The sequence below is a fragment of the Camelus ferus genome, chromosome 15 (genome assembly GCF_009834535.1).
Source record: "Camelus ferus isolate YT-003-E chromosome 15, BCGSAC_Cfer_1.0, whole genome shotgun sequence".
Lineage (NCBI taxonomy): Eukaryota > Metazoa > Chordata > Mammalia > Artiodactyla > Camelidae > Camelus > Camelus ferus.
The window spans coordinates 45,819,490-45,841,770 of NC_045710.1; the positions used below are offsets into that span (position 1 = coordinate 45,819,490).

At 34.6% G+C, this 22,281-nt stretch overlaps 1 protein-coding gene across 11 annotated transcripts in view; it reads right to left on the reverse strand.

Annotated features, from left to right (window-relative positions):
- Positions 1 to 22,281, reverse strand: part of WDPCP (WD repeat containing planar cell polarity effector) — a 287,957-nt gene that overhangs the window by 164,367 nt on the left and 101,309 nt on the right. For all 11 annotated transcript variants that reach the window (XR_004326365.1, XR_004326366.1, XR_001366999.2 and 8 more), the window contains exons 7-9: positions 18,239 to 18,353; positions 15,889 to 16,022; positions 12,164 to 12,355 (exon numbers count right to left, since the gene is read on the reverse strand). Coding sequence is in view for 8 of the 11 variants with exons in the window: in XM_032497660.1 (XP_032353551.1) it covers positions 12,164 to 12,355; positions 15,889 to 16,022; positions 18,239 to 18,353 (441 nt within the window). In the remaining 3 variants the exon portion in view is untranslated. The remainder of the gene's footprint in view (positions 1 to 12,163; positions 12,356 to 15,888; positions 16,023 to 18,238; positions 18,354 to 22,281) is intronic.

Below are 22,281 nucleotides of genomic sequence, written 5' to 3' on the forward strand. Positions count from 1 at the left end.
ACAATAATAAGCAGTAAGAAAACAGGGTATTGTGTTATTCACTTTTCGTACCTTGTTTTATATAATCTTTTCAATATTCCAAAGTTTGGGATTATAATCTACATTCTAGAGATAAGGAAAACGAGGGTCAGAGAGATGGTGTAAGTTTCCATTGGTACCAAAGTTAGTAAGTGATAGAGCTGTGGTCTGAACCCAGGTCTGTCTGACTCTAAAGATCAAGATCTCTGTAAGACATGGCCTCACAAGCACAGGTAACTAATGAGTTTACAGGTACCAGCTCTTCCTGTGTGATCAGAGAGCAGGAATGAGAACCACAAGGCAGTAGAAACCGTAGGTATGGTGGTGGGATCCCCACAAAGGGAAGAAGAGTGAGAAAAAGGTGAAGGAACTACAGAGACAAATCATACAAATGACAACGGAGCCTGTGAACCTTGGCATGAGAAAGAAAGAAGCTTTTGCTGAGCTATTTTTTGTCAAGTAGTGAATAACACAGGCAACTTAGTGTGACTGAGGAAGGCTGGAAGGCAAGGTTCTTAATAAACTGACCTCTTAAAGATGCTTCATTCATTCATTCATTGCATTATGTTGAAAATAAAGGGTGTACTTTATAAATGTAAACATAAAAACATCCCCAAAATGAACCAAATCAAAACTAAACTATTTCCTCAAAAGAAAAATTACTAGAACACAAAATATTATTGCTAGTTTTTGCATCCATTTAAACAGAAGAAGAGAACAAGGAAAACTTTAGGTTTCTTCTATGATGGTGCATGGAATCTTTGGAAAGTAGTATGTCATGAACAGACAGGGTCAAGTTTATGTGACTCTCAACATAGAATGAGATGACGTTTGACATGGCTGGGTTCAGAATTTAATTCCAAGCTGGACTTGACCATGTACAACAGTCCAGAGCAACACCACACAGCAGAAGCAGCACACCCTTGGGCCTGTCTCCTCGTTCTTGGCAACAGAAAGCTCTGGGATTTGAGGCAAGTCAACCTCTTGGAACTGTAGTTTTCTCATCTGTAAAATGAGGATTTATTCACCTGTCCTGCAGGAATGCCATGTGAGTTAAAAATAAAAATAATGGACCTGACATGCAGGAGACGGAGGAGCCCTCAATAAATAGTGGCTATTACTGTTGTTTTGGAAGACAGAGTCCTGAATTCCTTGACAAAGACAGAAGGTAAAAGGAATGAAAGATACTGATCCTACATAAAATCCAAATTTGGTTATTTAGATTTCATGGCTGCCGCTTATATAGTTACAAACTATAAATTTAAAGATAATCTTAAACGGAAAAGATGTGGCTTGGAAGTTATATTAAACTGATTTCATTTATTTATGAAAAACACTACTGACCGAATAATTTTTAAACACAATATACAAAGTTCATACTTAATTTCATGATTCTAAATTTAAGTTCATATTTGATTCTGTGATTTTAAAAGATAACCAACATTATTAGAATAAAGAAAACATTTCAGTCTATGAAAATAAGAAATTTATATGTACAGATACTACCAAGGTAAAGGTATCATATCCTATAATAAAATAAATAAGCAGCAATAGTAAGTACATAATGACAGTAAATCTGCACAGCAAATGTTTATAAATAATTTGACTGACATGGCAAAGAACCCTGGTGCAAAAGTTTAGGTCAATCAAGAAATACTAAAGAGATACTTGGATGTTATCTAATGTGTAATTAATACTATTTTAAAAGTTGACATATAGTCAGTTTACAATGTTGTATCAGTCTCTGGTGTACAGCATGTTTCAGTCATATATATACATATATTCTTTTTCATTATAGATTATAAGATATGAATATAGTTCCCTGTGCTATACAGAAGAAACTTGTTGCTTATCTATTTTATATATAGCAATTAGTATCTGCAAATCTTGAACTCTCAATTTATCCCTTCCCACTCCCATGCCCCCTGGTAACGATAAGTTTATTTTGTTTTCTATGTGAGTCTATATTTTTTTGTAAATAAGTTCATTTGTGCCTTTTTTAGATTCCACATATAAGTGATATCATATGGTATTTTTTTCTCTTTCTGGCTTACTTCACTTAGAATGACAATCTCCAGGTCCATCCATGTTGCTGCAAATGGCGTTTTATTCTTTTTTTGGCTGAGTAGTATTCCATTGTATATATACGAAAAACATCTTTATCCAGGCAACTGTCTGTCCATGGACATTTAGGTTGTTTCGATGCCTTGGTTATTGTAAATTAGTGCTGCTATGAACATTAGGATGCATGTATCCTTGCAAATTAGAGCTTCCTCCGGATATACACCAAGGAGTGAGATCGCTGGATCATAAGGTCAGTCTATTTTTAGTTTTTTAAAGACTCTCCATATTAATGCTTTTAATTGAAAGGAAAAGTGAACTAGGATTCCAATTAGAATTCTAAAGTAATATTTTGTATACAAGAAGTAGAAACAGATAATCATCAATAAAAATGGTCTCAGCTGAAATAGAGCAATGAGATGCAGGGAAAGAAAATGCAGTCATTCCATTTTTCTAGGAATATGCTACTATGTTGGATCAAGATTATGAAAATGAAGTGTTACACCTGCATTTTCATCAGCCTTTTAAAGTCATTAAAAGTATACTCTACTGACTGAAGAACCGTATCGGAGAAAAATGTGTTAATGCACTTTCTATCTATGAGACTTTCAGTTAGCTGATCATTTGCAAATAAGTTGAAAATACCAAATACAATTAAGTAGTTATTGCAAAATACCAAGGCAAAACTTAGACTTTATAAAATCCAAACTTGCACATACTAAGACATCTCTCATCCTATATTTATGTGGTCAGTTTTTCATCCCAAAATGAACTTAGATTGAAGTACTAGTGAGGAGATGATCAGGCCAAGATATACAGTAATGCTAAGATAAGGGAACAAAAAATATGGTGTGTAGTGAAGGGACAAATGTTAGGTGACAATGCCCTGAAGAAAACACACAAAGGAGAGAGAGGACTCCAAAATGAGAGGACTGTGGCTGGTAATATTCTTGTAACCAAGCAAGAGTAATCTGAAGTCTACTTCTACCTTCCATGAGGCATGCTCACCGTTACCCTCCGTAAACTTCATGATCCAGAATTCCCTACTCTCACTGAGTTCTCTTTCTCTCTTTCTCTCTCTCTCTCTCTTTCTCTCAGGTATAATTGACATATAACATAATATTAGTTTCAGGTGTACAACATAATGACTCGATATTAGGAAATATCCCCACAGGAAGTCTAGTTAACATCTGTCACCATACAAAGTTACATTTTAGTTTTTCCTTGTAATAAGAACTTTTAAGATTTACTCTATCAGCAACTTTGAGTTCTTGGTCTTAATTCTATCTTCAGGTACTTCCCAGATTGGTGAATTCTGAAATCTAGTAACTCTTTAAAGATTCTGAAAATATATGCCAGGGGTTTCAGGAACTGGTCATTAGAATTCAAGTGGGAATGCCTGTAATAAAGAACAGGGTCAGAAGTCCTAACAAGGGCATACTGAATAGGCAAATAATGTGAAGAGGAAGAACAATTATAGGTAAGTAAGGGATGAAAAAATAAAGATGTTTAAAATGTGTAGTGATCTGCCAAGAGTCTGAAAAATCTGAAAGAAGATCTCTGCTTCAACTTCAAGGTAATAGGAAGGTTCAAAGAAGGAAAACACAGAAAACCCAAATAGTATTAGCTAAACCACAGGCTATGTGATGTTACAAGTGGCCAGTGGAGGGAGATTGTGATACCAGATGAGGGATAAGTGACCATGGCCCAGTGTTTTATTTTTTTTGTTCTTTACTTTTCATTGTTTTTTAAGAAAACTGTGCAGTAAAGAAAGAAATATTAAGAATTGAAAAATTCAAGCTAAGAAAGAGCAGAAAAGATAAAGAGGAGTCCTCAAGGTCTAGGAATTTCCCAATTTCAAGGATAAAAATGTTGGCAGTATCATTCCTAAAGCGAAATGTTTGTCAAGTTTAATTCAGTCAGCTTTAAGGTTGAAACTAGATCTCACACACACACACACACACACACAAGATTCTGTTTTTATTCTTAAAAAAGCTAAATTGAAAAAAGTAGATAGAATTGATCCAAAAGTCATCAAAGGAAGAAAGTATAGAGAAGGAAAGGCATAAGCAGTCAGCATGACTAATGCCTCCTATGGAAGATATTTTAAACTTAAGAAAGCACAAAAAGCAGAAAAGCAATCCTAGTGAGCTGGAGATAGACTCAAGATTCCCATGTTCTGTGTTTGGCGAGAGAGCGTATCTATTACGATGTTTTTAAGGTCACTCAATATATACATCAGGAAGAAAGTTTATTGAGTCTTTTCTGCAACTGAAAACTTTCACCAGAGTGCATCCAGGTTATTTCAAAGATCATGCAGCAACCAAAATTCTTAGCTTTTCACTAGAATTTCTCCTGAAATCTACATTTCTCCCCTCACTTTGCTGAAATTTTTACGAACAGGAGATAGATGGCACACTTCAGTTTTACATCTTTATGAAATATTCAAGACAATAGAGAATGTTGTCTCCAATAATAATAATAATAATAATAAATGCAAAAAAAGCTTCATGAAATACTATCCTTTTGTTACAGTTTTTTTTTTTTAAAGAAATGAAGTATCAGCTACAGATAAAAACTACCAGATCGCATTCTCTTTTCTCCCTCCCCAGAGGCAATACTATTATGAATTTGGTATTTATTCCTATGCATATTCTTACTACATCAATATAGAACAACCCTGAACAACACATTGTTTTGAATGTTTTAAAATTTTTAATAGAACTACCATATGATCCAGCAATTCCACTCCTGGGTACATACCTGAAGAAAACGGAAACACTAATTCAGAAAGATATATGCACCACAATGTTCACTGTAGCATTACTTACAATAGCCAAGATACGGAAGCAACCTAAGTGTCCCTCGACAGATGGATAAAAAAAATGTGGTGTATACATATACAATGGAATATTACTCAGCCATTAAAAAGAATGAATTTTGTCATTTGTAAGAACCTAGGTAGACCTGGAGCACATTATGCTTAGTGAGGTAAGTTAGCCAGAGAAAGATATATACTTTACATTTCCATTTATATGTGGAATCTAATAAATAAAACAAATGAACACATATAACAAAACAGACTCACAGAGGAACAAACTAGTGGTTACCATTGAGGAGAGAGTTCAGGGGAGGGGCAAGATGAGGAAAGGTATTAGGAGGTACAAACTATTATGTATAAAATAAGATACAAGGATGTAATATACAGCACAGGGAATATGGCCAATATTGTAAAATAACTTTAAATGGAGTATAATCTATAAAAATATCGCATCACTATGTCATATACCTGAAACTAATATAACACTGTAAATCAACTATTCTTCAATAAAGAAAAAATTTTATACAGGTGTTATTATATTGTATCATACTGTAATTCCTTTTTGCTCAACTTATTCATTTGGGATTTAATCATAAAGCTCTAATTCCTTCATTTCAACTTCTGTATATCAGTTTACCCTCTGAATACACCACAAAACACGTTTTCATTCAACTTAAATATTAGTGGACATTTAAGTTGTTTCTTTTTTTTTGATACTACAAACAGTGCTGCTACGAACATTACTGTATATATCTACTTATATACACAGGTCAGTTTTTCTTAGTGCTGGAGACTCACACCTTCAATCATATTAGCTGTTTCTAAGTTGCTCTCCACAGTGATTTATTAATTTCCTCTCCAATAAGCCATGAATGAGTTCCTTATTGCTCCACATCTTTACCTATCCAAATATATCAATTAAAAAAAGTAATATTTTTCCAATGGATACATCTCTTATTTTTAATAGCTTTCAATGAAATCTGACGTCTGTATACAAGATAAACATATATATTTCTTACAAACTTAGAAAAAGGGCCAAATCTACAAGGAAGTACAGACATTCCTTTACCCATATTTTTTGGTATGTGAATGTTATCAACTCATATGTTGTATTAATAAAATCCTCCAATACACAGAATTACGTTGTAACAGTTATATTTTGCAATATATTAAAAAGTTATTTCATGAAAGAAAAGACAAATTGATCAATGGAACAGAATATAAAGAGCCCAGAAATATACCTACACATCAGACGAGCTGACTATATCTGACAAAGGAGTAAAGGTGATTCATTAGAGAAAGGACAGTCTTTTCAACAAATACTGCTGGAACAAATGGACATCCCATGCAAAAACATGAATATAAACATGTAAAATTCAACCTTTCAGAAAATGTTCATTCAAATTAAAAGTGTTTGAGTGCAGCATTCCTGATTCTGGCAAAGTGACAATGGTGGCACTATAATTTTTGAATCTTTCTAAATCCCCACGTGAAAAAGACAGTCCAATTAAAGAGCAAAACAAAAACCCATGGATGAGTAGATGGGGATAAAGAGAGAACACAGTATGTATGACTATATACTTCAATAATGTAACTAAAGTACAACTATTTTTAAATGGAAGGGGTAGAAACAAGAAAAACAGAGAACAAAAAGTTCTTGAATGTGCTCAGTAATTTATATATTAGTAGAGGTAGTATGATTATTCTGAGACTGTTAGGTATGTACCATGGGATAAAGTAAACAAGTAATTATGGGACATTACAATTCATCCCTTGTATCCCTGAAAACTAGGATTTCTGGTGTAGAAGAAAGATACAGATGTAATGAAGACGTTAAAATTAAAAACCCTGTAATTCTTAACATGAATTAAAAGTATCAATATGAACTCACTCTGAATATACACATGTACAAACTTTCTAGCTCTCTCTACTAAAGACACCTAGAAATAATGACCAACCCAGTAACAACAACACAATAGCCTTAGCTCCAAAACTTGGGCTTAAAAATACCATTTTCCAGTAAAAGAAACCATAGCTTATTGAAGAAATTTCTAATTCTGGGTTTGGGCAGGAAATGTGCAACAGGAGCATGGAACATTCTGTCATACCAGATAGAGGGAGGCTACCCGAGATGACTAAGGTCATGACAAAAAGAGAGGCCAAAGTTAAGAATCTGAACTTTCAAAAGGATAACAATGATAATTTATGAAACCCATTAAGTCCAATATGTTTAAATTCATGAGTTCATAATGCTATTTGAAAAACAAAAGCTGATTACCTTCAGGGAGTGACAGGGAACCAATTCAATCTTGAAAACTAGTAGGTAAAAGAAACAGATGTTTACCTTGAGTGTACTAAATGAATTCAGCCACTGGGATAACAAATGGGAGATGAGTAGAAGTGTCTCATTATAAAAAGCATCCCAATTAATAAATAAAAAATGGTAATATCATTAGTTATCACCATTTTGCAACCCTAATGAATTAATGGATCTAGGCACTGATTATCAATAGCTGCTGACATCAAAGAAGAGAGACAACCAAAAGAGAAAGAGAACCTGACATTACGTGTCTTCTGATAAAAAGCCAGTCTATCTATTGCTCGTAGTCTTGCCAAAACTGACTATTAACTTGCAGAATTTTCAAAAGACAGAGAAACATGTTGAACCACAACATAATTATGGAAACAGCAAAATCCAGACTGTGAGACACTGCGGTTTCAACAAATTTTAAGGAAAAGAAAGGGATGGAGGGGGAACTTGTAGATTAAGAGAGATTTAAGAGACACATTAATGTATTTTAAATAGATACTATTAAACTACAGTTTTGGGGATTTATATTTAGGTGATAAAAAATATATGAGTATATGTGTGTAAAAGTCAGAATAGTGTTTACTTAGGGACACCAGGAAAGGGCTGAGATCAAAACAGAGTACATGGCAGTATTTCTGGGTGTCTGGCAAAGTTCTGTTTCTTGACCTGACTCTGGTCCAGGGGTGTTTTTTTGTAAAAGCTCATTAAGCTATACATTTACTCTGTGTGGTTTTCTTTAGTGTGCTTTATAATAAGGAGATTAAAAAAAAAAATCACCTTTAAAATAGAAAATCTTGGTTATCTGGTTGAAAGCTAACACAATGTATACATTTCTTTGGAAGAGATGTTTCTTAAATATTTTGGCTTTTCAGTTGAATGCACTGATAATGCTTTCTGAATGTTTCTTTATCAAGTTATACTGTATTAAAAGTTGGTCACATTTTAATTTCCCCATCAATTGGCTGCTCCTCTAAATCACTGTGAAAATAGTTTTTAATTTTTATGGGGAAAAAGTTATCTTTGTGAGGTTGTTAAGGCTAGGGAAATGTAACAAGTTTAAAGGTTTAATAGTCTAGCTTATGTGTTTTTGATTAACTTAGTAAACAAATACAAGTGATCTTTTATAAGTAAGATATCTTGAAACTACCACCAAGAGTAAGTTGTGTTGTCATCACATTTTTTGACAAAGTGAATGAATTAAATAGTTCTAGGATGATGGTGATCACTTTTTCCAAAAGGAAGGATAAGGAGTATGTGGAATTTAAATAAAAATGAAAACCATGCTATATATGATAACCCACACAAACACTATTAAATATTTTTAAATGAATTTTACTGATAATGCTTTTTGTGCATACTGTTGTGTAATTTGCAAAAGAAAATCTTCTTCCTAAACTACATAACTCTGTCTGTTCTATGCTTCTAATTAAGATATGTACTGTTGTTTAGAGCTCTGTGGTGTGAAATTAGACCAGCAGTTTTCTGATATCCATAAAAATAAATTAAAAAATGTTCCTCCTCTGAAAGACAGATAATTCAGTCACAGAGAGCTTATTTCTATGTTTCCTTTGTTTTCTTTTTTTTTTAGCTGCTTGGTAAGCCAATTTTCTACTTAGAATCTACTGTTAAAACTCTCATTTGGTTCAGTATGTGGGCTTTATCCTTTCCATGGTGTGTTATGTGAAAAAGATGGCTTTAAACTTTTTTTTTTTTTTTTAGCTTGCTGTAAAGCAGTGGTTCTCAACTTGGATGCACATGAGAATCACCTAGGGAACCTGTAAAAGAAATCTGATGCGTCCTCCCCCTCTGGGGATTCTGCTGTAACTGGTCTGGGGAGGCCCCTCTATAAAAGCTCTGCAGGTGACTGTGCGGTGCTGCCAGGGCTGGAAGCACTACTCTAGGATCCTGCCATGTCCAAATAAAAGCTTATTATCTTCTCTGATTGAACTTGGATAGGAAATGATTTTTTAAAATTCTATAGTTTAATAGATGCAAAGGTTAAATTTCTCCTCTATGAGGCTGTGACTTTTTTAGTTTGAATTTTAGGGTTCAAGAGTGTATCATATATTCTGAGGATTAGTTCAAGGAGTCTATTGATCTGCTGGTGAAAAAAATTTAAAGACATATGCCTGAATATTACTTTTATAGACAACTGGTTTTAGTTCATGATATCCTAAAAAATGTGCTACAATTCAGAGTTAAAGATTATGTCTTCACATACACAAAAAGAAACTATTTCCCTAGACAGTTCTTCCAAAAGACGTTCACCTTTTGCATACAGAAGTTCACATGAGGTTCTAAAAAAGAAATCTTTACAAAATTTTCCAACAGTTTAATTTTGATAGACTGACTGAAAGGGCCAAATCCAAGACAAAAGCTACTTGCCAAAAAAAGTGAATTATATGTCTTAACATACTAGGATCAAAAAAGGGGACATTAACTATGCAATCAGTGATGAACAATTAAAAATCATGTGCATATATCAATACAACTTTATGAAAATCTATTAAAATACTTAAATAAAGTAGTTAATTTTCCAGAAATACAAATTAAGGAAAATGACTCAAGGAAAAAATAGAATTCCTGAAAAACAAACAACCCTTGAATAATGGAATCAATTATACAAAAATCTATCTTCCTTGAAAGACATCACACCCAGGCGGTTTTACATGAGTTTTACCAAACATTCAAGTATCAGATCATTCCTTTTGGTACTGTTCTGGAGAGGAGAAAAGGAAAAGCCTAGTCAAATCACTCCAAGGGCTAGTACAACTTTGATACGAAACTTAGAAAGGATAGTAAAAGAAAGTAAAATTGTGCGCCAATCTTCAGCAAACTAAATCCTCTTTAAAGCCCCACCCTTATTATCTCTCTAAAAAGATTCAGTCATTCCCTTCTGGCTCTTATTTACACATGCTCTACCCACAGCACCATTTAACAGTTTAGTGCGCTTGTTTTGTATTTGTCATCAGTAGACACTAAGATCCTTGCAGGCAAGGGTAGTTTTGTGTTCATATCCCCTGGCATGAAATACAGTGCTGCTCCCTGGTCATGCTCAGTAGTTGCTGAATGATGTGGAAAGAGAGGGAAGGACCTCTCAGGTAGAAATAACGGTAATATGTACAGACAGGAGGTGGGAAATTAAGAGGCAGTGAGTAAACTGTTTGGCTAAAACACAGGTTTGCATGAGGAAGTAACATTGGAAAGATAGGTCAGGCCAGTCAAGGTGAGCTTTTCAGTGCCAAGGCTAAGTTTAGTTTCAGTATCTACTGAAGGCATCTGAATAGGAGAAGGCTAAATCAGATCTGTACTTCAGAATCCAGACGAGCACTGTTTAGAGCTTCCAGGGACCCATCTGGTTTAAATCCATCATTTTAAAAATGAGAAAACTCAAGTCAGAGAGGGTAGGTGATCTACGTAAGGCCAAAGAACGCAGAACTAGTTAAAGCAGACAGAAGCTTAGAGGGAGTAAATGTAATTAAAGTCACATAGTACATGGTCCAACCAATAGGCAAACCCAGGTTTGTCCAACTCCAAAGTCCATAAACTAGGAGACACCAGGAGATGAGGCATCGACACCCTTTTTGAACAGTCCTATTTTCATGTAATATACTCATGTCAAATAAAGGTAATTTGTGTAATGTAAAACTAAAGGCTGATTTATAGTAGTTTTACTTTTAGTGTAAGATACAACATTTAATAGACTTCTAATTAGCTTTATTGCATTAAGTCATTTTGATGAACTTTTTATTCAGTTAGCTTCTGGACACAAGATCAGCAAAATGGTGGTCATGAACAGGAAGTGAAAGGAATAAAGCACTTTCTTGGCCTCACAAAATCCATATGCAAAGCATTACAAGTGGTTTGTTACTGCAACAAAACTGGAAAAGTTCCAGCAAAAGGAAAATTTATCAATCAAGAAGGACTCTTCAGTCTTAAAATTTATAAAACTAGAAATAGGTAGGGATAGAGAAAACTTGGACATGTTCTTTATCTCTCAGAATACTAATCCTGAGAAATACTTCTTAAAGCCTAAAGATAATGGAGTTAGAGACAAACATAGGAACATATTATTTCATTCGAGCCAAAACAAACAAACAAACAAAATCACCCAAACCAAAAACAAACAAACAAAACCAGTGAGGGGGGTAGCATTTTTAACTTATTAACAAAAGAAACAAAATTTCATACTAAAAGTATTGATTGGTACAAGCTGAAAATACCCATAGGTTCACAATAACAAATGATGATGGAAACATTATCTGGAATAGATAAGGTGAAATACTGTCCTCACCTCCTAGATTAACCCTTTTGGTGCTCCTGTCCCAGGGAGGATACTTGACTGAGAAAACTGTTGCTCTAAGGCCCTCCTTACAAATTCTTGCCCAAGCCATGGTTTGGTACCACAGGGTTTTGTACAAAACAGGTATTTGACTGTTTGTAAATTACCTAACTGAAGTTTAAAGAAGGTGACTGTTAATACAGCTTTAACAGGCATGAAATCACGAGAAAACAGCAATGACAATATTAACAATGATAATAACAAGAAGTCACAGTAGTGATCAGTGACTGAGCATTTAATATACACAGCATTGCTCTAAATGTATATATTAACACATTTATCTTCATTAACTATTTTTCAAATAGTGAAACCACCATTTACAGAGGTTAGAAACTTGCTCAAGGACAGAGAGCTAGGTAGTGACGGAGCTAGGATTTGAACTCAGAAGTCTCTGCTACTAATCACTAGGTTATTCAGGCCAATCCTCAAACTGTCTGTGTATCCTCTAGATACTGATACTTTTAAGGATCCCATTTCATATGTAATTTCCTTTGTTGAATATTTAGAAAAATACTTTAAAAAAGTATTCACATTTATTTCAGAATAGAAAAACTAATAATCCTATTTTATTTGCTCTTCAATAAAATGTATATATTTGCTTTAGATTTACCTCCAGTCTTCCTTGAGCATAACCCAGGAGCAGCAGATTGGCTCTGTCCTTCTCAGAAGAAATGGGGGCCCAAGGCCAAGCATCATCACTGACCAGCGGCCACCAGCAAACAACTACATCCTGAACATGATTGACAGCTAGACGACGCTGTGTTGTCCTGTTTGCCGGACCAGGTATTTCATAATAGGAAATCTAATGGTTTGGAAAAAAAAAAGCAGACAGAAATCATTTTTTTAAAATGCAAAATCCTCAAAGTATTACAAAAAATTAAAGCATCTGTAAATGTAGATAAATGCAAGTAAATATGCATGTTAAACATGTGCTTAAGGAGGTGTCAGAATTTACCGAATTCTTTTGACACATATATAAAAAAGACATATGTTCACAATTCTCCCCATTTTTAGCAGAGGAAGGGAAAAGGAGAAATGTGAGTTAGGGAGGAATTGTTCGTAGCAATCCCAATCAATACCAAAATGTACAGTCATGGTTGCTTGACAGCATCGACCTACACATAGGATTTAAGACCAACTATATTAAATGACAAGTTCAGTACTGCTGACCAAGAGTGCCCGACTACTATTTAAGACATAACATATTAACAATGACTGACAACAACAAAAAGAAAAACAACTTGAGGCAAAAATCACTTTAAAGAATATATGAGACACATACACACAAATTCTGCATAAAGGGATAAGCCACAGCATCGTGTGTAAAAGTTTATGCAGCTTCTGAGAATTATGCTCCTCTTTCTTAGGAAGGATTTGTAGAATTTATTATTCAAACTATGTTATTTTGGAACATGGTTATTTGAAAACATAAGCACGGCACCATCTGGGTGACACATGCCAAGGAAATATAGATTGCACCGTATTTCTGCTTAAGGAATTAATGGAAGGTTGATAGCTTGGAAGAAAAAAAAAAACTATCTTGCCATTGCTGGTCAGCAATAATCGAACCACTTTCTGGGGATTAAGCGCATGGCTAAGCCTACTGGACCAGACACTAGCAAAGGGCAGGGGGTCTTCTTATCAGAGAAATGCTTCTGGAGCCAGTCTCACTACATGACAGATTGCTTTCATATTACTGTCTGCAAGGCAACAAAGGATGGCAGTAATGCGATAATGCCAGAGTGCAATGGGTGTTAAGAACCCGTTGCATTTATGTATTGTATTTAGTAAATAATCAGGCTCATCCAAATTGTGATCTCACCACTCAACCAAGGCCATTAAAATCAAGGTTAATGCTTTAATAATCCTCTGCTATTTTTTAAAAATATGGTCAAAAGGAACCCTTTTCTATTTGCATGGCCATAATATTATTGACCTCTTCATCCTCTGAATGCACATCAAAAGAAACTGAAATCAAAGTAATTACCGGTGTTGTACACTCACGGTAAACATTTAACTCCTTGTACTGTCCCTTCACTGTTAAATAAATTAAATTGGATTTTTAAAATGTTGACAGGAAAACTTGTTAAAGGTCAGTAGTTTCAGGATATTTACCCTGTATTTTTCTTTGCCAAAATTGTTTCGATCTAAAAGAATTAAATTATGGTACAGGTCTAAAGAAAAGCAGAATTATAATACTCTACACTGTTTCCTTGTTTTAAAATCCAAATGGGCAATGACAGACAACACAGATGTACTTGATGCTTTGAAGTGTAAATTCTTATAGTTAAGCTCTCAATATCACTATCTTAACTAGTTACCTTCTTATTTGAGAGAAATACCACAATGGGATTGCTAAGTCCTTAAAAATACATACACATTATTTTGATGTCCTACTTGCTATGTAAACATGTTACTATGAATTTTGAGATGAGGAAACTGACTTAAAATAAGAGACTGGCACTTTCAATCCTCACATAATGCAAATCACGTGTTATCTGAAATTTCACGTTTGCCATGAGTTTTAACGTCATCAGTATTCTTTCATGATGGTCAAGAGGGCAAATGAAATGAACAAGTTTCTTAAAACAGCCTTCCGATAGACAAGTGGCAGTTTTATTACTAAGTAGTAAATATCTATATTTAAACTATTGAACCAGAAAACAAAATCCATGGGTTTTCCAAAGGGAAGCAGGTTACTTCTCTATTGTACAGAAATGATGTGGAGTGCTCATATTCTTTATTTCTCAAATCTAAAGGCGGAATGGATTAACAAGAAAGTAACTCCCTTAATCAAGGTTTAAGGGCCCATATGCTAGATCTGTTTTCCATATCTTTTCATAAGAAAAGATGATATCCTGGTAGCTTCGCTCTGCTCTCATTAATGGGTAGCTACTGTCCTTCAGCTGAGAAGACTTTAACAAACTATCCATCACACCTAAGATGGAGAAACTAGTTACATAAAATTTTGTATAAATGCATTAAAAACATTTACTTTAATAGTCTGAGTTAGTGCATATTGGTGCATTTTACATATCAGTATTAGTAAATAAACAATATTTCAAGTAAAGCTACAGTTAGCTATTCTGGAAAATAATATCCTTTTACAAATGCTAATATCAATTTTTTTTTACTAACTTAATCCATGGGGACCACTGATTTCCAGTTTTAAAAGTGCAATATTATCCAAACTGTCACAGAAGCTCCACAAAGCTGGCAAACAAAATTGTAGTTTATAACCACAGTGAAAAATTTATTTAATATATTTTATCACATGTTAAAAATCTTCTTTATAAGAATAGATTTTTTTCTGCCAAATAAAATTAAGTCCTTCCACACCACTACCACCTCAGTCACAATAAGAATCCAAAGGGCAAAAGGTTAGGTTAAACACTACTTTTTCAAAAACACACACACACAAAGTTTCAAGCCATAAAACTGACTTTTAAGAATTTCTGCCCTTGTTACAGATACTCTAGGTATGGCATAAGTGTGCATCTTTTTTAAGGAAGCTGTATATCAGCTCTGTTCCCAGTGAACAGTGAACTGTCTCAAATCCACGTCACAGAGGCTGGATCAATCTTGCAAACACAAGTCATTGCTGAAAAGAGGCCTTGAACTGAAACAGCCTGGAAAATGTATTAGATACTCATCCTAGCAGAGAGTATGCTTTCCAAGCAGTTAAAATGTAATGTGGCAAAAACTTAAATTAAACACATCATTTAAAATAAAAATCCTGCCTTAACAGATGTAAAATCCCTGATATAAGGAAACAAATTACGTGGAGTTACTGAAGGTAGAGATACTAACACATGAAGGAGATTTCTTTTTGCATTTTTCTCCAGTTATAGTTGGGTGGTGGGGGAGCGGGGCTGAGGGAGCATCTTCCCACTACTTGTTTATTATATTTTTCTATTAATCTTTTAAAGTGCCTTCTTCCTTCTTTCTTTTCTTGTGAAATGGAAGCCAGAGCATCTATCCTTGCCCAGAAAGATGATATGAGGTCTTAAGGAAAAATGAGAATTATATATATACTACCACTAGCAAGGAAACCATTTTCCAATGTGTAACTTGCCTCTATTATCTGTCTCTGACTTCCATAAGTACTATATAAATTGCTCCAAACATGCCATTGCTAGACTCCCCCCATAATAGGAGTTAAAAAGAAAACTTTGGATGGGCACTTTTCATAGTTAATCAAGCTTAATCCTATAATAACTCTGGTTTTTCTGAAACCTGGAAACAGTCAAGAAAAATGAGCATAACATCAACTCATGTGATACCCTAGCATACTTTAATAATTAACAGTATGACCACATAAACTGAAATCTCTACCTTATAATCCAAGGCTGAGAGCTTTTCCAGTCTTTTGTTTGTATCAGGAGAATCCATCTTCTTGGTAAACTGAATAAAACATAGCTTGTTTTGTGCCAAAAATGATAAGATGATAAAGCTGTCTGTGAGAAGAGCTTTGAAAATAAATTGATAATACGATCAGATACTAAGTTAGAATAGTAACAAATTGATAGTTTTTTCCACTGAAATATTATAAAAAGCTATTTTTAGAAGATAAGTAAATATTAATTGAAATAATAAAGTCTCTTAAATACTATGATGATATTCTACAAGGATATTAGAGATACTGGGAATAAACAATAACCATCAATCTAATCATGCATGGATTTAATATTTTTCCTTTTTTTCCTGAAACCATTTCAATATACACTGATGTTAGGGGACAACCTCCAAATGAGATGTATTTGGAATGGGGCTAAGAAAACCATAAAATAAAGACAGCTTCACACCTGAATGTAAAATGAAAACATTTACTTTTATTTGTGCTTAGCCTTTAGTCCTATGCTATATAAACCATCTGAGAATAAGTTGGATTTATTAGAGGCTAAGGTCAGTATTTTCTACCAACCTTTTTCTAAAATTTTTCATCAATGAACCTTCTTTTTGAGGGTATACATGCTGAATGAAATAAAGCATCTTATACCCAATATGTGTGTTACCTAAATTAATATTTAATAATGAAGATTAGCAAAAATATTTCTATAGCTTTATTTGTAAAGAACACAAATAGGTAGATAATTAATATTCATGGTTATATAATGGACCATTAATGTTGTAAAATTATTAATAAAAACATATAGTAGGAATTTGAGAAATGTTTTATATTATTCCCAGCATAAAGAAATTATTAAATTTTTATATATTTTTCTTTACTCCCATACTCCTGGCTGTGCAAGCAGTAACCAACAGTAGATCCACACAATTACAGGCAAATCTGGAGAACTGCCAAGAAATCACATTGTTATCGTGGTCTCATGAGAGTGTATTATTTGGGGTATAAATAAAAGAAACATGTGAAAAAAGATATCTCAGCGACATGAATAGTGTTGGAAGTTCTTTTAATTCTTATAGAGGAGCATCAATATGACAAAATCATCATAGCCACTATTTTATTTGCAGTGTCAATGAAGGGGTCAATTATTAGACATATGAAAATGGAACTTCTTCCATAGAGAAGCTTCCTTAGCACCACGTTCCTATAAGGAAGAGGAAATGGAACACTTACAATCCTACCCTCAGCTTATTATTATCAGGGATATTGCTAATGACAGCCATACTGCAGAGTGCTTTTCTCTAAGAAGATGAAATTGGGTCAGATTTATTCCGAGGTAGTTAGTGAGCACACACAGCAGAAGGAAGGTTTCTGTATTCTCACCTCTGTCCTTTCCACTAGACCACATCTTCCTTTGATTATTTAGTTCAAGATACTGACCATTTTCAATCTCTAATGATAATGCAATCTGTTTCTTAGACCTCTTTTTACCTTGAATAAAAATAATATAATTGTAAAACTTTAGGAGTCAGCACAGTGTAGTGCAGCCAGAACCCGGGTTCAAATCTCAGCACAGTCATTTTTAAACCGTTCCTTAGTATCTCATTGGGCATGTTCCTTAGTATCTCAACTTCAAAATCCTTATCTATAAAAGGGAAATAACCATACCTTACAATGAATAGTTTTTTTTTTAATTAAATGAAATAGGTAAGGTGGCACAGCACAGAGCCTTTTAGAGCCCAATAAATGTCAGTATCCTACCTTTTCAATAACTGGCTTAAAATCTTTTTTTTAAAATGTGCTTTGTAGCAATTATACACTCACTGTGGTATCACTTAATAGGATTCAGATTTATCTAGTATATTTGACACTGATTTTTGATATTTAGAAATACTGCCCAAACTCTCTCAAAAGTTAGTATTTGTGGACTTTGGGAACAGTCTTCCTAGGAGTCAAAGCACAGGGTTTTTTGTTTATTTGTTTGAACTGGTGGCTGTGTTGACACATTTTGGTTATGTATTCAAAATTCACTGGAAAATAAGAATATTTGAAAAGTCAATCCACTAAAAGAAAAAACACCTATTTTGAAATTATGTTCACTTTTTTTAAAGAAAAAGTAAAAAATACTCAAGAATATGAGCCTAACACTTGACAGAAACTTTGATATTAAATATTAGTCAAAACTTGTATTGGTCCCAGGGGTTGAAACTATGCCATTACAAGCAATTACTTGTATTTGAAAGTCCCCAGTGGTAATAATTAGTCTACCTGTTGACACACCGTTTCTCCTGCCCCTCCGTTAATGTAGGCAATTGATTTGCACATGGGGGTAATTACCATCACTGATGGTGTCTGAGATGAGTTTCCCCACCAGGCTTCTGTCAATCACCACTTTCTCCAGCTGCGGCCCGGAAAGGCTTAGGGACACCAGCACACCTGAACCAAAGAGGAGCTAAAACCAGGTAAAGGGGGGGAGGAGGAGGGAGACAAACTGAGAATTAGAATCTTTTAAAAATCTCTTTCCAAATGTACAACTTATACAGATATTTACATGTGCATCTACACCATGGAATTACAAAGCGTTTTTCTTCACAGAAAAACAATCACTGACATTATGAGTAAAAAGATACAGGTGGCCAAATGATGCAACACAGTAAATGCATTGATTAATGCTACATGCAGAAACTGAATTTAGTTCATGTTTGCTTATAAGTCTAATCTTCTAAATACTTAGAAAATACCTGGGCAGAAAAAGTTACTTCGCGTTGCATTCAGAAATGTGATGTGTTCTATTAAAATATTTTCAAAGATTACTATTTATATCAGAAATTAAGATTTCTTAAATATTGAAGTCATTGCTACACATTAGAGAAAAGATGCCACCATTACAATATTAACAAGTATTATGATTTATTTGGAATTTAAACCGCACTTCTACAAATAAAGATCTTGCCTAAAATATTAAAACTCATGTAAATCAAGGCAATTAAAGTAAAATGTTAAATATTAAAATTCATAAATAACACACACCAGAAATAATTTCTCAAGGAGAGATAAAGAAATATAATAAATTACACAGGCTTTGTTATCAGTGTTCACCCAACCACCCAACAAAAGATGACTGGATATCACCATTATGATTTTATACTGCTCCTTTCCATTTGTGGCAGCATAATTCATTCAGCTCCAAATGTTTAAAACTCCTGAAAGGACTATGCATATGCGTATGCTTGTTATCTACGAGATTATGAAATATCAACATTGGAAGAAATTGTTTCACCTTCAAGGCAACAGACTCAAAGCAGATGAATCATGGAATAGCATATGGCATAAAGAGAAAAAACCAATTGTCAGTAAACTAATCATGAATATGCTAGTCAAACCCAAAGATAACTATGATTTTAAACAAAACAGGGGAATTCCCCACCTACCTAGGCATCATGTCCCAGCTAGAGAGGATAATTCTGTGACAAGACATATTGAGACATGTGTGCGAGAGGCACAGCAAGAGGGACCAGGTTAATATAAAAAAGGCCACTGTTCCCTACTGCCTAACACATTCCAGACACATGAATCAGAAAAGAAACCAAAGAGTCCCACATGACTTAATGAACTGGCCATTTCATGTTAATACCCTTAAAGAGGGTAGAGGGCAAGGGGGAGGTGGACCTAATCATCTCTATTGGTTTCGGAGACTAATAAGAGAAGGCACATTTGTTCCAAGAATTTCAAAATACTTCACAAATTAATCTCTACTGAATTACATCCAGCCCTGCAATATACCTGGATGACAAACACTGATATTTCCCTTTTAAGGAATTCCCCCATAACAATATAAACATGTGGTCGCACCTCCTACATTCTCCCTTCTCAGGCAGACAATTTTAGGGTCATCTTTCATATCTACTTCTCATTGTAATCACTTTTTTCTCTCTTCCCCATTTATTCAAAATACTTCTAAAATTTGTCCTTTTCTTTTTATTTTTACCTGCTAAAACTTTACACCTACACTCTTAAGCACCTCTTAATTATTTACTGCCTACTAGCTCCTCATGATACTAGCTAGGGCACTTTTATCTTTGTATCTTCAGTGCCTAGAACAATGCCAAGCACATAGGAGGTGCTAAATAAATGTTTAGAGAAAGGATCATAATTAACACATCATAAGATCAAATAATTCATAGCTGGAGGGAAACCTGGTTTAAGCTTCCACTTCCACATGACATGGAAGTTCCTTCTGCAGCATTCTTTCAAGCATCCTTCAAGTACACAGCCCATGTTTGACTGCTGCCAGTGACCAGAAGCTCATTACCTTACAGGAAAGCCATTCCACCATTGGATGGTTCTAATCAATTTAAAGATCATTCATTCAGTTTTTTCATTCAAGAGAAACTGAACATTATATGCCAAACAGTAAACTAAATTTAGTGGTTCAAAAGTGAATCAAATATAATCCTTAAAATAGGTTAAATATAGGTTAGTAGAGAGAGGTAGGGATATAAGCAAATAAGTGTAATAAAGTGCTGCTACTGGTCCTATTATAAGAGTACATACTGCAGAGACTGGGAGGACTGAGAAAGAGGTGGCAATGCTTGATCTTGAGGTGAAAGTTAACACTGCCTTATAAGAACTTCTACAGTAGCCCCAATTTCTCTTCTATAGTGCTCTTTTTGAATATTAAAGGATAATAATATAGTGGTTAAGAGCACAGACTCGGAAATCAGAATGAAATCAGCACTGGCTCTCCTTCTTATAGCTGCGTGACTTTGAGGGAGTTAACCTCTGTGACTTCATTTCCCCCTCTGAAAAGAGACTTAATAGTATCTACTTCACAGGATGAGGATTAAATAACTTTTAAACGGTATTTAGAATAATGTCTGGCACATAGTAAATGTTTGTAATTATTATTATTATCATTATTGTTCAACCACTACTCATATGAAGTGTTTTCACTATACCGTTTGCCATCCTTGAACAGATTCTTTTTTATCTTTTAAAAAATCTTGTGCCCAGACTGGACTCAATGTTAGACATGGAACACCAGACTCCAGGTGAGTTGTAACCAGTACAATCTTTTGTCATTGTTCCCATTTACCATGATTTAACAAGGATATTGTCTCTAAGATATATGCAAGTTCCTTCAGAACTTTGGAATTTAATTTGTCCAAATCTCAAACTTCTTGTTCCTTATTTTGTGCTTTTACAACCACTATCATGAACTAACTGTCTCCTAATAAAAATTACTTTTTTCTATGTATAAGCACTTGTTATGTTATAAAATTCTAAAAGACTATTTTTGTCAGATAGAGATGGAAAGTACAACTGTGAGTGTAGGTAAAAGAGGGAACTTAAGCTGGAAAGATTTGAAGGGAAGAATCAGTGAGACACTTGGAAAGCATGCACACACCAGCAGACAACTGATTTACACATGGTGGTAGAGGCGGTGATTTGGGGACTGTGGATCCTGCGAGTGAGCCTGGATGTAACTTCAGTATCTTTCTCAAAGGATGGGTGCAGCCTCTTATGCATACATTCACTCATTTATTCCACAAGAGAATATTTAGTATTTTGTATGAGCCAGGCTCTGTTCTAGGTGCTGAAAACACAGCATTGAACAAAACAGACAATGCCCTTGCCCCACCTCCCTTCAGGAAGCTTGCATTCAAATGTGGACCCAGGCAATTAAAAAATAGTTTTAAAATAATGTCAGAGAGCAGTAAGAACCCCAGAGGAAAATAAAGCACAATAAGGATGGAGGTTTTAGGAAGGTGCTGTTTTAAGCAGATGACTAATAAAGAAATAAAAAAGGCCTCTCTTAGGAGATGAAATTTGAGTACAGATCCAAATGAAGTGAAGGAACAAGCCATGTGATTATCTGAAGAGAGGGAGTTTGAGGCAGAAAACAGCAAATGCAAAAACTGAGGTCAGAATGTGCCTAGGACAACTGAGGAAAGGTAGGCCAGTGTTGCTGGAGGGGAGTGAGTGAGAGGGAAAGTCAGAGGGAAATCAGAGACGTAGTTTAGGGGCCAGCCTACATTGGACCTCTTTGATGAGAAGCCACTGGGGTTTAAGCAGCAGGGAATTACAAAATAATTTATGTTTTAAAGAGGAATTGGGGCAAGAGTAGAAGCAAGGAAATCACAGGAGGCTATTGCAGTGGTCCAGGTGAGAGAGGATGATGGCTTGACCTAGAACTGCAATGCTAGAGGAAACAGTATGTGGATAGAGTTGAAACACATTTTAAAGGGGATCAACCAGGACTTACCAAAGGATTAGATGTGGCATACAACAGAAAAACTCAAAGGTTTTTGGGAAACTGGGTTTACTGAGACAGAGGACACCTGAGAAGAAGCAAATTTAAGATTAGGGGCAATCAAGAG